The sequence below is a fragment of the Drosophila mauritiana genome, chromosome 3R (assembly GCF_004382145.1).
Source record: "Drosophila mauritiana strain mau12 chromosome 3R, ASM438214v1, whole genome shotgun sequence".
In the NCBI taxonomy this organism is placed as follows: Eukaryota; Metazoa; Arthropoda; class Insecta; order Diptera; family Drosophilidae; genus Drosophila; species Drosophila mauritiana.
This window is the reverse complement of record NC_046670.1, coordinates 5,774,364-5,790,990: the sequence shown is the minus strand read 5'-3', so window position 1 is coordinate 5,790,990 and position 16,627 is coordinate 5,774,364. Positions and strand designations below refer to the sequence as shown.

General features: G+C 41.9%; 1 protein-coding gene across 1 annotated transcript; it reads left to right on the top strand.

Annotated features, from left to right (window-relative positions):
• The first annotated feature begins 5,063 nt into the window (after positions 1 to 5,063).
• LOC117145662 (nose resistant to fluoxetine protein 6) lies at positions 5,064 to 7,751 on the top strand. The gene is made up of 9 exons (XM_033311394.1): positions 5,064 to 5,349; positions 5,412 to 5,775; positions 5,832 to 5,905; positions 5,959 to 6,158; positions 6,218 to 6,330; positions 6,386 to 6,602; positions 6,661 to 6,833; positions 6,901 to 7,384; positions 7,446 to 7,751. The coding sequence occupies exons 1-9, from the start codon at positions 5,064 to 5,066 to the stop codon at positions 7,749 to 7,751; spliced, it is 2,217 nt and encodes a 738-aa protein (XP_033167285.1).
• Positions 7,752 to 16,627: the final 8,876 nt, after the last annotated feature.

The window sequence follows — 16,627 nt, the reverse complement described above, 5'->3', positions numbered from 1 at the left end:
TCATGTTGTGCTTCCCATTACGGAGTCAGTGTGAAAATTTGCAGTTGAGGCGCCTGTCCCCTGACTTTTAGTGCAATCATTACTCAGTAACTATGTATCTACTGCCTTCGAATGCAGTCGAACTTGGTGCACGGTCGGAATCAATTGGACTTCATAACTACTCTGTTGGAAAGTCTGAAGTTGATCATTGTTTGCAGTGCCAAGGTTAATCAGTTGATTGATTTAATACTTAAAGAAAGCCCTGGCACAATCAAAAACTAATGTTCGATCCAATTAATCGACTTTTAATTAGCGAATCATGAGTGTTCCGTGCAAGAATCAACGCCAGTAAAACCAAATTGCGATGCGGGCTAACAATTTGGAGCTGTCGATTGCCATCATTATCATTTGCATTTGTATCAATTTGATTTTAATAGAAGAAATATGACAGCTTAGTCAATTCTGCAATTACTCAGTGAGTTCAAGAATAAAGAACTGATTTTTCATTGTAAACGCAAATAATTATTAATAGTAATAACAATCTATGTAATAGTCAGGAGATTTGTAATCAATTAAATTTTATTTTTATTCGAACAAGTAAATCATTAAAAGCGCTAATAAAATAAGTTGCTTTCATAAAAATAATTGTCGGCAATTTAACAACTTCAACGCTTGTTGCATTCACTGTTGATTGACCATAAAAATTGCGGATTTTCCTATTCTAAGCTTTTAATAAAAAGTACTCACTTCCTTCGTTCAATTGCTCTGCTAATTTGGAATTCTGCATTTTAAGCGACTGAAAGGCGTGCTGAGCATAATAAATGCGTTTGGGGGACTTTTGCTGGACGGAAATAAAAAGGATTCACACGAGAATTGGGCCACAACCATAAACTGGCTTATTATCAGCTTTTAGGTACGTGAATCACTGCCGAAATGTTATGTCACCAGTCTGCTGCTGATAAAGTGATCTACCAGAACTCGTTATCAACTGGTCAACCCAAAGCTAATTGATTTCCATGAAAGTGAGCCAAAAAGAAGGTGTGTCCCAGGCCATTTAAATGAACTCTCTGCTCTCCCATTTATATACATCTGCGATATATCAGTTTGTATCTGGTAGATGCAAAGATTCACATCTCAGCGGTGCTCACTTCGCGCCCGAGTCACGTTTCCAGACCGAAACGTCAGCGACCATGAGGAGGCATCTTTGGAACCGGCTAGTAGTCGGCTGACCTGGGCTGATTCGCTCGATCTCCCGCATCCGGACTTCCCCAAAAAGAAAGTGTGACGCATCCGCGATGTCGGTTTTGCGGTTCTACGAATCGCATTGCATGTCGGTAACAATGTTCTCATTTGTTTTTGTTGATTCGCGCGTTGTTTGCTTTTTAAGGCACACTTGTGACGCTGTTTTGCACGGCAAAAAAAATCCCAGAAACCCAGAAACGTACGTTTTTGATTATTTGTTTGTATCTGAAGAATTAATTTGATCGACATTGTGAAAGGGTAGCCGTTTAAATAGTAGCATAGATTAAGGTTGAGCCTTAACATTTGAATGTCCCAAAAATATATGAAACTACTTCAAATACTTAATATCTTTCTAATTTGTATATCGTTATTCTTCATACCTAATTATGAATAGTCCGTTTTTGTAGGCTAGTTACTACTAGTCAGTAGAATCTGCATGCTTAATCTCAACATTCTAGCCTCTAAATGATATAGACTGACGAATGGGCTTACATACCTGACAGTGAATTTGGTATACTCTTTTACTCTAAGTGTATCGGCTATGAAAATATATATTAAATTTAAAATTTGAGTTTCTTTCTGTGCACTTTTACAGGGGGCAGTCGAACTTGTTTCGCCCCGACAAGTATTTCCCTAAACAACTCGACAAGTCGAGACAATTTACTGTTAAGAACAGCCGGCGGCTATCAAATCGAACAATTCGACAACGGCTTTCGCAATTGGCTGATCGATTCTTTTGATGTTGTTGTGATCAGCGACTGTGATTTGGCCTTTTCAGATTAGGTTCGCCTTATTACGCATACGTCGTGTTGGACATGACAATGACAGCGACGCTTTTTGTCAACAGGCGTATCAAATGGGAAACCATAACCATCTTAATCGCAAACGTGTGGAGTACCATGCGATTATTTGTAAAGAATCTGGTCCCTGCACTTACGGAAGTGTGGAGCACCTCCATCAGCTGGACAGCTGGGCCAATTCTAATTGAATTATGCGGCCAATTAAACTATCATTAGAGCTGCAGGCCGAAACCACTTGACCCAGCCATACATATTTGTATCCACCACCGGATAGTGATGTTAATGGATAGGCGTGGTGGCGGAGACGGGCCACTGGTCATGTTAGATGCTAATTTGCAAATGTCGCAAAATGTAAATAAGGCGATTGTAATAATAATCAAGTTTCTTTATGAGCTAGAAAACACCTGAAAACTTTAAAGCCCAGCAATATTTCCAAGATTATTACTCGTGCCATACTCAATCTTAATCGGTATTTGTTAAGCACTTCAATTGATCGTTTCCATACTAGGCGCCCTTTCTGAGTTCTCCTTTCAGGTATTCAGTTATTTCAGAATTTTTAGGATTTATTTAGGATTCGATTGAGGCACAGAATACTTCCTTGTATATTGATAATACTTTCTCAAAATCAAATCACAGGGACTTATGGTAAATTTTATTTTTATATTTAACAAGCAATAAGAGTAGTATTGGTTATAAACTAACAAAGTAGCTTGCAAAGTTCAGTTCAATGACTTTTACAGCCTCTACCCTCACGAAGCGATCTTGGAATATCTATGCCGTTAAAAAATATTGGTAAATCGTAAGAAATAATAAAATTTCTAAAAGGCAAAAGCAGCTACGTTATTAATTTCGTATTTAGTATTAATAAAAGGAAGGTTTTCTTAATCAATATCACTAGCTGACTTGTTTACGGATTGACAGAACTTGGGATAATAAATTATAAACTGAAAAAAAAATCAAAATTTTTTCAAAAGTGTGGGCGTTGTTTGAAACCATCGATGTCTCTAGCGTGGGCCTTTAGTCTTAACTCTCAAACAATCCATGTTCCTGATATCTGTATGTTCATGAGGACAAACATATGAACCGAAATACGGACATGGCCAGGTGATCCTGCCCAACAATATTTATACTTCATAGTAACGGAAATCCTCTATCATATCTGTTACATAATTTTTAATCTACCAGTTACGAGTATAAAAATGTGTTAAATTGGAATTATGAGATTAATTACACTGCCATTAAAGATGCATGCCTGATTTACCACACCATATATTAATGGTGACAAGTTGCAGCCACACCAGCTGATCACTATTCAAGTCTATCAAGTTTCACTCAAAACCAGACTTATGTTAATTAACTAATTGGAAAGATCGGATTATTAAGATATACTCGCTATCAACTCTCCGCACTGATTGCATCTACTTAATCAAAAACTAATAAAAAGCACCTGAGAACCGATTCGAACTGGCACAGGCGTTTTTGAATTACCAGACTTCGATAGATAAGAAAGTGATTTACAACACTTCAATAGCCGTTACTTGAGTAGTAAAAGTATGCACATATATTAGACTCGTTGAAAAGTATGCAGCAGGTAATAGGATGCGTTTCCGGCCCAATTAAATAATAATGAACGTTATCAAAATATTCACCTTGCACTACACGTCTGTCCGTCCGTATTAAAATCCTAGAAACAATTACAACTTGAGGTTTATGATTATCATGCAGATTAATGTGATAAATACCAAATACTCATATAAAATAAATAATCATTTTGCAATAATATGAGAAAGAAGCCATGTAAAATATTCAAAATATTTTTCTGACAGCACTACTTTTGGGATTTTTTAAAGAACGAATTCCTTTTGTGGATTGCATTTTCATTTTACTGTTAGACGGTGGGAAATATAAATTCCCTGTATTCGTATTACTAATCCTTATCCAAAGTTGACAAGAATTCGCTTAAAAAAAAGATCGCTTTAGTGTGGGTGCGAAATATTCACTGATTGATTGTCCAAGGATATAGTCAAAGTCGGTAGTTATGTACACTTTGCCTGGAACCAAATCAAGACGTCGAACTATTTCCAGAAAGGAGAGCTTCGACACTTGATCTAAATATCAAATGCACCCGTAACTCTGAAGGAAGAAATACTTTAATAGTTTCAGGCAACTGATAAAGCTACAGCTAATGTAACAGACATGCTTATATCAGGTTTATGAGGCCACCAACCACCGTGAATTTGGCTCGGTAGAATCAGGATCGTATATGCACGAATTTGATAATATTAAATCGGTTATGTTGCAAAAATGGAGTTTCTCTACAAGACCTAATTTAACTTACTATATGTTGCAGCTGATCAAGTCTATTGAATTTCATGAAATGGCAACTAACGAATTATGTATATGGATCGGATACTTAGCATATAATCGCAATCAACTTTACGAACTGATCTCACCTACTTAATCAAAAAGTAATAAATGTCAGCTAGAAATCTAGCGACCAGGCACACGCGTGTTTGAATTACCGGCAATGTTTGATAAGAAAGTGATTTGCAGAGTTTTTATGCCAGGCAATGATTGATTTTGGAAACCGATTGGGCAAGGACAAGGCCGTGAAACCCCTTAGCACCTCATATCCCAACATGTATCTTCTGTTCCTCAGCAGCGATCGGAAATGTTCTTATTATAATCTTGAGTTATAAATTTGCATTTTTGAAATGATACGGTTGTTGTTTGCTTCAGATGTATGCAGATGGAATACTTTGTCGGCCGAATCGTTAGCCATCGATAAGATAATCGCACTTCGACCCCCATAATATGCAAAAACAAAACATTCTTGAATGATGTTAATCAAAATTATAAAATACCTGATTATATTGGAAGCCATTTCCGATGTTGCACAGTCACGTTAACGTACAAAAAATGGGCTAATCAAAAGTGCCCATATATTACTAATCCTTATCGCAGACCAGCACCAGACATCGCTTATAAAAAGGGTTGCTCTAGTCCGGATGCCAATTATTCGGTAGTTGAACGTCCACAGAGATGGGCAAAGTCTCAGTAATAACACTTATTCTTGGCCTGGCCGTAACCAGTGCCCTTGATTTTGGCCCGGAAATAAATCCAGGCATCGAACTTGATGCACAGGATTACCAGCGTCTGAACAAAGTTCGTCATTTGTCGGAGCAGTTTTTTGGTCATTACAAAAATGTAACCCTGGACGACCTGGTGCCCGAAGGAAGACTTCCCACAGTCTCAGATCTTCAGTGCTATGCGGACTTTGCTCAGCTCACCGCCGGATTGACCAGTGGCAGCCTTTGGGCCTACAGAAGTAAGTGGAGGGCAGGGGGGTCGAAAAGTGGGTGAAAGAGGTATTAAGGACTTTCTGCGCAGTGATTGACGCCTGGGGATCCATACCCGCTGGCATCCTGAAGGGACATCTCAAGGATCTGGGTCACTACGACGAGTGCATTGGCATCGAACAGTCCGCGGTATCGGGCTCGACTATCCTGGGAAAGTACTGCCTGGCCAGTCTGCCGCTGCAGCAACTGCTGGGAAACGTTGGCAGGATGATGAATGTCCAGACGGCGGTTTGTTTTCCCGCTTCCTGCTCGGCCACTAATATGGACACACTTCTGCGACGAGTCCTGAAGCAATTGGTTGGCTTGGAACTCAATGCCAACCAGAATTTGGTCAGTGAAAACTCCTGCAAGACTTCCGAGCGTGACGCCTACGATGGAGGTGCCATTGCCGCAATGTAAGATTAATTTTTACTTTGCTTTTACATACTTAAACTACAATCCTAATTTACAGCGTTATTTTATCCGTGTTCGGAGCCGCAGTGATTATTTCCACATTTTACGACTACTTCCTGTGTGAGGATCAAAGTAAATAGACTGCACTTATTTGGCAGAATAAGTTTTAATACCCATATTTGCAGAAAAACTGCCTGCTGTTCTGAAGGTTTTCTCTGCACGTGCTAACTCACGATCGCTATTCCGCATCACCACCAAACCCAACCCCAATGTGATTGAGTGCCTCCATGGATTGCGAGGAATGTCCTTGATCTGGGTGTGCTTCGGTCACGACTATATCATTGCCATCACATCGCCGAACATCAACCTTTACGACGTGTATGCTGTGGGTAGCGAGAAAGCCTCTTAATCGCGATTAGATTGCTAACATTAGTCATTCCTTAGTGGGCCAAGACACCGTTTAAAGAAGTAATTCAGGAGGGCGTTTTTGCAGTGGACTCATTTTTCTTCATAAGCGGACTCCTGGTTGCGATGGTGGCCCTACGTTCGATGGAAAAGTAAGTCGCCTTTCCAATTTATCCCCGTCCGATCCACAGTCTAGCATAATTATAGGGCCAAGGGAAAGCTGAATATTCCACTGATGTACCTCCATCGCTATCTTCGCCTAACGCCCATCGTGGCAGTATCAATATTGCTCTACTGGAAGTTACTGCCCCATTTGGGCGACGGTCCGCTGTACGGCAACTGGAACTTTGATAGCTACGATAGGTGCGAAGGTAACTGGTATTGGACCCTGCTCTACATTCAGAACTACGCCACCGATTCCGAGGTAAGTCCGCATTAGTTGTATGGTCGCACTGTGATAACTATTCCTTCGATTCTATCAGTGTCTGGCTCAAACATGGTACCTAGCCATCGATATGCAACTGTATATCATTTCACCCATCCTCCTGATTATTGTGTACAAGTGGGGCAAGAAAGGAGCAGCAGTCGTTCTGCTGCTTTTGTTGGGTCTCGCTGCCTACTTATTCAGCATTATAGTGATTAACAATTACTCTTTGTAAGTATTAACTTTAACATTGGAGCAGATTTTAGTATAACTATTAACCCTGACTACAAACATTTAGGGTCAGCGGCGGTGGTGGTGGCGGACCAGATGATTACTCTGAAGACCTCGATCACTATACCCACAACCGGGCTTCCGGCTGGCTAGTTGGTTTCCTGTTCGGTTATTTCCTGCATACGATCCGTGGAAAAGCAATCAAGCTGAGTCGACCTGCTGTCTGGGTTGGCTGGATCACCTGTTTGGCCCTTCTTTTCACCTGCATTTTTGCGATGTATCCTTATGGATTGGGCAAGACCAAAACCCTTCCATCCGTTAATGAGGCCTTCTACGTATCGCTCTCCCGGATCGCCTGGCCCTTGGGTCTGAGTTGGGTGGTCTTTGCCTGCATGCAAGGATATGGTGGATTGGCCAACTCCTTCCTCACATCACCATTGTGGCAGCCCCTGTCCAAGCTCTCGTTCTGCGTCTACATGGGCCATCTGTTCATCCAGAACCTTAATGCTGGGCGCACGAGGGTGAACACCTACTTCTCAAACTACGACATTGTGAGTTTTATCCGTCTTTCCTTTAAAGTTATCAGCTACAGTGAATTATTTTCATCAACAGATGCTCCGTTTTTGGCAAGACTTCGGGTTCTCGGTCCTCCTCGCTTATGTCATGTACATTTTGATCGAAGCTCCTTGCGGCGGTCTGGAGACTCTGATCCTGCCGAACCGAAGACCAGCTCCCCAGCCTAAGGTGCAGGCTGCTGAGCCATCTAAAGAGGAAATCCCATCACCTCTTGACCTCGAAAAGCAAGCTCCAGAATCCAGCGCTGCCATCGATCCTGCAAATGACAGCACATTGGCAACAGCTCCTCCACTAGAAAGCAAAACTCAACTGCAGACTTGCGAAAGAAACGAAACTTCTTAGGCAAATTGAACAAACAAAAATTAATATAGAATATTATTTATACTTACATGTAGTATTAAAAATAAAACAATGAAAAGTTTATTTTAATTAAAATGCTTGTTTTGAATATCTTCAAACGAAATATGGGTCATGAAAAAGGGAATAGCTTCCCTAACTAAGCTGTAGAGTTATACAAATATTTTATGGACTAAGCTCATTTAAGTGAAGTCCAGGGATCGATGAGGATTTATCTACCCTATACAAACTGCTTCTTATCGAATATACCTTAGATAAACCCATTCCCCACAGATCTTAATCGATCCCCACAGATATCCTAACTCGAACGTAGTTTTCTTAACCCTACCCATTAATGGATCCAAGGAATCAATCAATCAATCTTGCTAAAACACGCATTATGAGCATGAAGACTCCTTGTCAGTTGATCAGAACGTGACTCATCATGTTTGAGTGGGTTTTAACTGAACTTTGATGATTGATATTTATACTAATAAATGGCGATTAGCAATATTCACTTGAATTAATAAAGACGAAGAGGTTTCTTAGCCAAGTGTTCGGTTATCTGCAGCCAAGTCAAAAGGCCTCTTGCAAGTGCATATCTGATTGAATTCCGAAAACCGAAGGAGCCAAGTGTCTGGGGCTTGGGAAATCCCAACGAGCAATAATATTTTGATTGCTCATTTGGTTGCTTATTGCCCTGATAAAAGCCCGTCGATCATTTCTACAGTTAATGTTGAGTCGGCTCAACAGAATCAAGAAGGAAATTCCGTTTACTGTTTTCGTGAAACGGTAGACCATCCGATTAGATAGTAATTCAATGGAATACAAAGTTTTCTTGACCATATGTTCAAAGTAGCTCTTTTTGGTTAGACTAACATTTATAAGTGTGTGGGGAAGGTCATAAACACACAAAGCAACAGTTTCAATCCAATAAAATCCTTAGCTTATCCTATCCTTATACACTTGCGTGCTTATTGAAATAAAATTAAATACATAAAGAATATACGGTTTATGCTTAATTGATGTTATACAAAAAATATTTCGGTGTTATTATCCCCTAGTTTCTAAAAAGGATTAATGATCTAGGAAAAAAACGATTAGTTCAAATTTCAATTTTATTAAATTAAGAATCTAAATTATTTACCAATTTGTTTATTGACTCCTTTCTTTAGTTCGAAGAAATAAAACATAAGTGCATCGCTTCTAAATGATAAGAATAAGTGATTTATTGTTGCTAAATAGCTGCGATTAGTTATGGTACTCAAAGCCACTTACTATTAACAAAGTTGTTCTGAATTATGGTAGCCCATTAATTGAGAGCTTCGTAAGTCCTTTTAACGTTAAATTAGCGATTGTGTGGAAATGGTATTCGGAAAGGTAAGGGTAAAGTAGCGTCTTTGAATGACAAGGTTGTTGTACAAAAAGATAGGACTTTACCATGCATATATCTTCTATATCCAACGCTCATTTCTCTTACTTTTTGAAAAGGATTAGTTAAACTTTGCTCAGGATTTGGGTTGGCCTTTGTCGATGGGATTGATGGGTAGTTCATCTCACAAGGCATTGACTCCTTCTACGGGCAAAAAAGCAATTTTTTATATAACTGTATATATATATATTTGTATATATTTACATATTTTAAATTGTTTGGTTTTTGTCCCGTAAGGTTATGATCACCGAACTAGAATCCTGATTATCAACCCATCGCTACTCGCTCGCTTCTTCTCCTCTCGCTGGATTTATAGTGCTGACCGTATCGATAATTACCAACTAATAGTGAGTTATTGATAAGTAATATTTATTATTTTATTATTTAATTTATATGTACTAAAATCATTTTTATTTCCTATGTGTTAGTTGAAGTTATCCACGAAAAATACATGTTTTATTCATTATATAGCATATGTGTAACTAGTCTAACCAGGAGCACCCTGTGTTGCTTGTGCTTGCAATTGTACCAGCACTTACGGGCACTTCATTCAGGTTGCGTCATAGACCTCGGTGGTAGCGATTACCCCGTAATTCTACGCACTCCCCCGATCCGGACAATGTCCAATTGCCAGCGCGCTTTGGTGCTCCATTCACTAAAGCCCCATCGAGTGCTTTTCGCGCCAAAATGACAAATTGGCGAAGGGAAAGCCGGGCGGGAAAGCTCTCGGCTAGCTTGAAATGGGAGCTTTTCCGATTCCAGCCAAGAGCTTTTGGCAGTTGTTTTGGCCATGCCGGCAAACACGGCGTATGAAAATTGTTTGCTAGAAAACCGCGTTGTTAGTCTTTTGGAAAACCTGACGTCGAGCGGTTGGCCGGATCATTTGCCCCATTGCGCGTCGAAAGAAAGTTTCGGATTCGAAATTTTGGAAAAATAGAACTTACGCGTCTGGGGTGACAGGTGCATCTCGGCATATATACGATATATTATCGTCTTTGTGGGTGACGCCTCTGGTTCTCCAAGCGAACGGACTGCACTTCTCCGCTGCCATTAGTGTCAACGCCGATGTCAGCTGGCTGCGGTTGTCGGCGGCGTCGTGTTAATGCTTTTAATTACATGCAAAACATAAAAAAGTATTTCGTTAAGTGTTGCCGTGAAGTTTGACATCGGAAATTAATGCACTTGCCACCGCAGGCATTTCGCGGGGGCCGACGCACCAGTTCCACATTCCCGATCTATATTCCCCGGCGATCTTGAGTTTCCGCCGCTGGTAAGTGGTAAGTTTTCCCACCTGTGGTGTGTCAACAAAGTGATGGTGTTATGGTTTTATGGTGATGATAATGATATTGAATGAAAGTCATATGCTCTTGATAATTTGAAAAGTAAATTGGCCCATATGCAAGCAGATAACCGGTTATCTGCCTCGAATATCCGTTGTGCAGGCCTTGCCCTTTAATTAAGAACTATTCTTGATACATCATAAATATAAAATATTTGAAAAGAAAAGCATAAGATAGTTAGGTAACTTTCGAGTACTTTAGAATCCCACCTCTGTGTTAATATAGACTGCCACATTAACTTTTTGATCGAATAAATGGAAACAAACGACTTGCCGGCATTTGCATACGCGTTTCCATGGTTCTGTATGTTTTTCCCAATAGCCCCGACTATCCACTGAACCGCAACTCAAGCATCGTTATTAATAATGTTTATTTTGCTGATAATATTGATTTCAAAACATAAACATTGACAAATTAACGCCACTATTGAGCGTACGCAACCGCCAAGTCATGATCGTCCTCATCTTGCTCATCGCTATGGTTTCGATGATCAAGATCGTGATAATTTCGAGTGGGAACTTGAAACCGCACTCGAAATGTGTGGCGAACTGAGCTTCTTGAATTTCTCGCCCCGAACTCCCGCTCCCTTCGCAGTGACCTTGAGCCCCACTCGAAGCCCCCAGGCGGTGTCGCAGAATTTTTGAACTCATTTTGTAGGCTCACGTTCCCAGCCGCCAGTGCTGCTAGTCCAGAAATAGGCGAATAAGTTGTATAAATATGGGTTTTTATTTGCTTAAGAACACATTTCCAACACCCCATTGATACCACCACCCGCCCAGAGCGCGCCCATCGTCGGCTCATTAAATAAATGCAACATCTGTTGGCGCTCTTTTTGGCCTTTTGTTTACCGTTCGTATTGCCGCGCAAACCTAATGCCAAACATATTTAATACGCACCCAGGTCGAATTAACCCGGCTCAGTGGAGCTTGTTTATAAAATTCGCCGCATCGGGAAGTCACGCGTGGGCGTGGCCCAGCCCCCCAGAAGTAGCGGCCAAATCCGTAGCCATTATATCGCTCACAGCCCAACGAGCTTGGGGGCCAAATCGGATAAGAGAGAGCGAGCGGCATAAGAAATATGAAAATTTATTGCGTATACGCCAGCGAGGCCGGCATATCGTTTTAAGAATTTTCCGCCTGCATCACAAGTTGATTGGGCTTTGCTATTTTGGTCAACAGACAGACGGACAGACGGACAGACGGGCGGACCCATCATCTCGAGGCCCAGTTCCAAATCAAATGTCTTTATTTATGCGAGAGTATGAATTGTGATTTATGCGCTCGTCTTTCGTGTTGCGATTTTCTATCTGGCCGCCTCGTTTTTTGCCTAATTACGACGCACTGCTGGAAATGCCAGAAAAGCCAACGAAATCAGAGTAGGAAAACAGGCGAAATCAGGAAAAGTATGCGGTCAAACACGTCGGAGCTGTCCACTAAAAAAGCCCGAAGATGAGGGGAAAATTAAGTCAGTGGCTTGTCCATTTGATTTGCCAGACGCGTGTGCGGCGCCTTTCGATTTCTTGACATCAGTTTGAATTTCTGTTTTCCTTTTGTTTCTTTATTTTGTTTTGTATTTATTTTTTTTTTGGAGCAATCGCGATCGCGTTTGCAATCGCAGGGACGCCTTCTGAATAAGAAATGCCCGCCGTTTTGGCCGCTCACCGACTCACTGACTCAGCCACAATAAACAGCAGCCACGCCATTCTCGGCGTGAATTTTTTTTCAAAATTTAACTCAACTGTCACCCGCAATGCAAATAAAAGGTGGGTCTTTCACCACCCAAAAGGGGGTGGTATTTTTCGATGGGCTGGGCGGAATTTGCAGTGCAGCGTTTGCTTAACCCAAATCGACACTACTGATGATTTATCCATCTATCGGGCGATATAGTTTTAGTGCCCGCCTCGTATTTATTTGGTTTACATTTTTACTTTTACTTTCGGTGCGCGCTAATTCTTTTTTATGGCCAAATTCTCGATTGAACTTTGGCGAGTGGGTTTCTTTATGTTTGGAAAAACAAACAAGGGGCACTGCCAAAATGAGCTCAGCGATTAAGTTTAACGATTATGAATTGTTGAAGGGGCACGTGCAGGGTTATGGATCTGTAGCGGGGATTTCAGTAATGCGTGTTTAATTTACTGTCAACGCAGTTACTATTAGTGCACGGAAAAAAATTAGAAGGGCTTACCAAAAAGATTTAGAAACACTGCATAAGATTCAGAGATTTATTGATTAAAAACTGAAGTAAACTAATTGCTTGAAAATCTATCAAGATTTCAGTTCAATTAAGGAGGTTTGATATTAAAGCTGCTCATTTTCCGGGAAACTGCTTGATGATTGATAAAAGAATTCCTTCCTCCCAGTTATTATAAGTGAATCCTGCACGTGGCGTTGAGGAATCGACGGCTGTTAATTATCCCGCTTGTTGTCGCAGATTTTGGCCTAATTCGATTAGTCCGTAACGCTTCCCCGGCGACTCGCAAAGTCAAGTATAATTACCAACGCCCGGGAAACAAAGCCATGGCCACAATAACAAATTATTGTATAATCATTATCGAAGAGAAAAAAGAACTCCGCCATGGGGGAGGGGAAAATCTCCCACGCACTTTCCACATTTCACCATTCCAGAACAACTGGCTGTTTACTTTTCAGCCTCTTCAGTGCTGACTAAGAACCATGGCTATCACTTTTGGCCTTTGGCGGAGAAGTCTGAGTAATTCATTAGACGTACATTGTGCCGGGGCATTTGCATAATTATGCAATCACTTTTGGCACACTTACACATTAGGCGCAGACTACTGATAAACAAGCCACTCCTGCGCCCGAAAGATACACTTCGCAGACGGGGACTAGACCCAATTTGATTAGCACGCGCATACATTTGTGGTGGGGAAGGCCACCAACTCCTCCGTAGTTCCCCGTAGTGCTCCGTACGTGGCCTCTTAATCATTGCCTTGAGGGAACCTCTGTTTTCCTGCCCTCGGAGCTTCGCGGCTTAATTAGAAGCCAAATGTTTGCCACTCGGCAAGGTCGTTTCCCAGCTTTTTGCATTCTGTTTTTTTTTTACCGCACGGCGGCATATGTCTCGCCTTTTGGACTGGTGTTTATGATAGGTCTTATTGGCCATTTGTATGCCTGCGGGGTCATGACTCCGAGATCAGCCAACAAATGGGTTATTAAGTCTATGCGCCCTCCAGATAAATGATACGGGGAAAAGCTGAATGAAGCTGAATGGGAAAAGTTTGTATGGTTTGGTATGGTATGGAGTGAATTGATGGAGCGAAGTTGACATCCGACCAGCTTTTCCGGCACCCTTGTCAACCCGTTCCACGACCTTTGCCCCCTGAGAAACGATGGCAGTCGGGTAGCGAGGGGCACTCGATGAGAACGCCTCATTTGTCATGCAAAGTGCGGCCATATGGCCACTTGGAAATATGCTCCCTCATTAAGTTCTATTTATATTCAGCCACGCTTAACTAAACAATTAGCACCGCCTTACTCGGGAAGTCACTCCTTTATTTTTGCCTAATGGCACATGTTGCCAGTCAATTGGCCAATTAAACGCAATTGTTTTGGCTGTTCTGTGATCCCCACCTGATTTCCAATTACACCTGCACCCGAAAGACCGCGCATATATTTATAGCCGTTCTGTTCGTGTCTATTGATTTGGATTTGGGCAATTAAAGCGATGAGGCATCTGCGTTTGCGTCTATCAAAAATCAATCGATGCCTCCTACTATAAGCTCAAAAACAAAAAAAAGGAGGAAACAACAGGAGCTGCTGAAAACTCATAGGCAAGCCTCTTTAAATAAACTGTCAGACCATTTTTCACGCCATTCCTTCACATATACATTTATGCATGCCTATTTTCCACGAACCGTTTAGATTATAACCCGCTCCGTCTTTGCGCTCCAGGAAGGCCCAGTTCGCCCAAATCCCAATCCCTGACAAATGAGCCACACGCCGAGTAACAACTTTCTTCGTCATTACTCTCGAATTGTTTCTGGGCGCATCAAAATTGAAAAACTGTGTGCACCCACGCAATCCTGGCGAGCGGAGCTGGTGGGAACCCATTCCTCCAGAAACGCCGGCCACTTGTTCCGCAGCTTGGTGCCATTTCCGGATTCATCCTCGTTTGGATCGGCTTCCCTTCACATTTATTTTTGAGCAGCTCAGATGCTCAGTACTCGGATGCTCAGCTGATGCGCTGGTTGTTCTGGATTGTATTTTTGGCTCTTCTCGGGCAGTTTCATTTGCAATTCTAATTGCCTGCAGAGGCGCCTCAATTGAAAGCCAAATAAAAACCGGTTGAAAAGATTCGGGACTCCCTCACATCGCACCTTTTTATGTGGAAATGAGGTAGTAAGCTCCACTTCACTTCACTTCAGATTATAGCAATGTTCCATCCATAAATAAACAATATAGTATCCTAGTCCCTCGTTACCTTTATTATTTATTATTATTACTTTATTTTTGGATTGCTGCTCCTCGATCAGCAGCTCATATTAAGTATATTTTGAATAAAATGTATCGCCTCGATCGCATTAACATGTTATTCCAGTTTGCTCATTGATAAATAAAAGCGGAAGTGAATAACCCCATATGGTTATTTGTTTGTCCGCTCACTGGGAGTCGATTGTTTTGATGCACTCGTTCCTGGACAACCGTCGATTTATTTGGCCAGAACTGGGCTCCCAACCCATTAAGGATCGGCATATTTCATCAGCCATAATCGTTAGGTTTATGCTGTAAGAACGCGGGAACGGATTCATTCCCGCTGAGAGCTGGAATTTATTGTCCGCACACTTTTGTCGATGGCTCGCGAATTCTAAATTTAGTGGGCTGGCCAGCTGGCATCGGGCTCCTTGGGTGATTGCGACCGCCCCGGAATTTCATCATGCAATCTGCAGTGAAGACGACACTGCGGATAGATCCAGACGACTGACAGGGCGTTTAATTTACTGATAAATATTTTTATTCCACAATAAATACATTTTTCATTACGCACTTGGCAAACTCGTGGCCGTGGTGGGCAAAGTCGTAAAAAAACACAGCGAAAACCAGCAGCCGTACACGCGTCCATTTCCATTTGTGTCCTGCGGTCATTATAATGTTGTGTTTGCATATTAAGCCACCGGATGGCGTGTTGGTGGAGGCGGCCAAGGGTCGCTGAACTCGTAAAACATTTGGCAGGGCCAAAAGTGAAAGTCAGCCAGCGGTTAACTATGCAGGCAGCTCATAAAAATTTCAGCCAATAAAAGGCGACAATTGCCAAGTCCAAGCACTTGGCACTTGTCTACGGAATTATCAGCGGACTCATCGGTGGCTCAGCTTAATGCAGTTTTAAGTTCCACTCATTAGACGCTGACAGGTCGAAGCTTGGCTCCCCCATTCGTCACTCTTCGAGGACTCCGGGTGAATTACCCTTCGCTCCTTCGGCTGACGTCAGCAGCAGGGCCACGCCCCCCAACCGGCGGTGGGCGTCAGTGTCACGATGACAAATTAAGTGAAACACCAAAAGGAGAGTGCAGCCAAAGGCATGGGAATGTCAAAGGCGGACTGGGGAACGCCCAAGTTTGCTTAACAGCCACTTCAGTTGGCGGCAGGATGCGAGTTAGGGCCAAGTTAACGATGCGGTGCCACGCACCGCTCAATAATTCTGCGGCGGAAGTGCGGCAAGAGCCATTTTTCAATATGCGCATCGGAAATGACGGGGACGAAGTCGACCGCAGAAAGAAGGACACAGAGTGCAGCCCATTCCTGCGAAAGGTCTTAAAATACCACACATGCCAGCTTATTGCATTCTTGAACTAAACGTATGGGTATCGAACTGGGAGCCATTCCCAGTTGGCTCTGCGAAATGCGATAACTTTCAAGGTTGGCCAAATGTTAAATACGCATTAGTGGTCCATATTCAAATGCCACATGATACGCTAAGCACACAAAGATACAAACACACAGTGAACACTGAATATTTCGCGAATCGAAGCAATTAAAGTGTCTTTAGCTCGGGGCATGTTGGAGTTTCCCCAGAGTATGCTAGGGAATATCGGTTTAGTTATGGATTTAATGGAGATATACCAATAATTAAAACCTAAAACATACACTTAAAAT

Bases quoted from the DNA above. Each gene is read 5' to 3' on its own strand.
- LOC117145662 (XM_033311394.1), top strand. From the start codon at position 5,064: ATGGGCAAAGTCTCAGTAATAACACTTATTCTTGGCCTGGCCGTAACC. The intron at 5,350-5,411 runs GTAAGTGGAGGG...CTTTCTGCGCAG, and splicing joins CAGCCTTTGGGCCTACAGAA to TGATTGACGCCTGGGGATCC. The intron at 5,776-5,831 runs GTAAGATTAATT...CCTAATTTACAG, and splicing joins GGAGGTGCCATTGCCGCAAT to CGTTATTTTATCCGTGTTCG.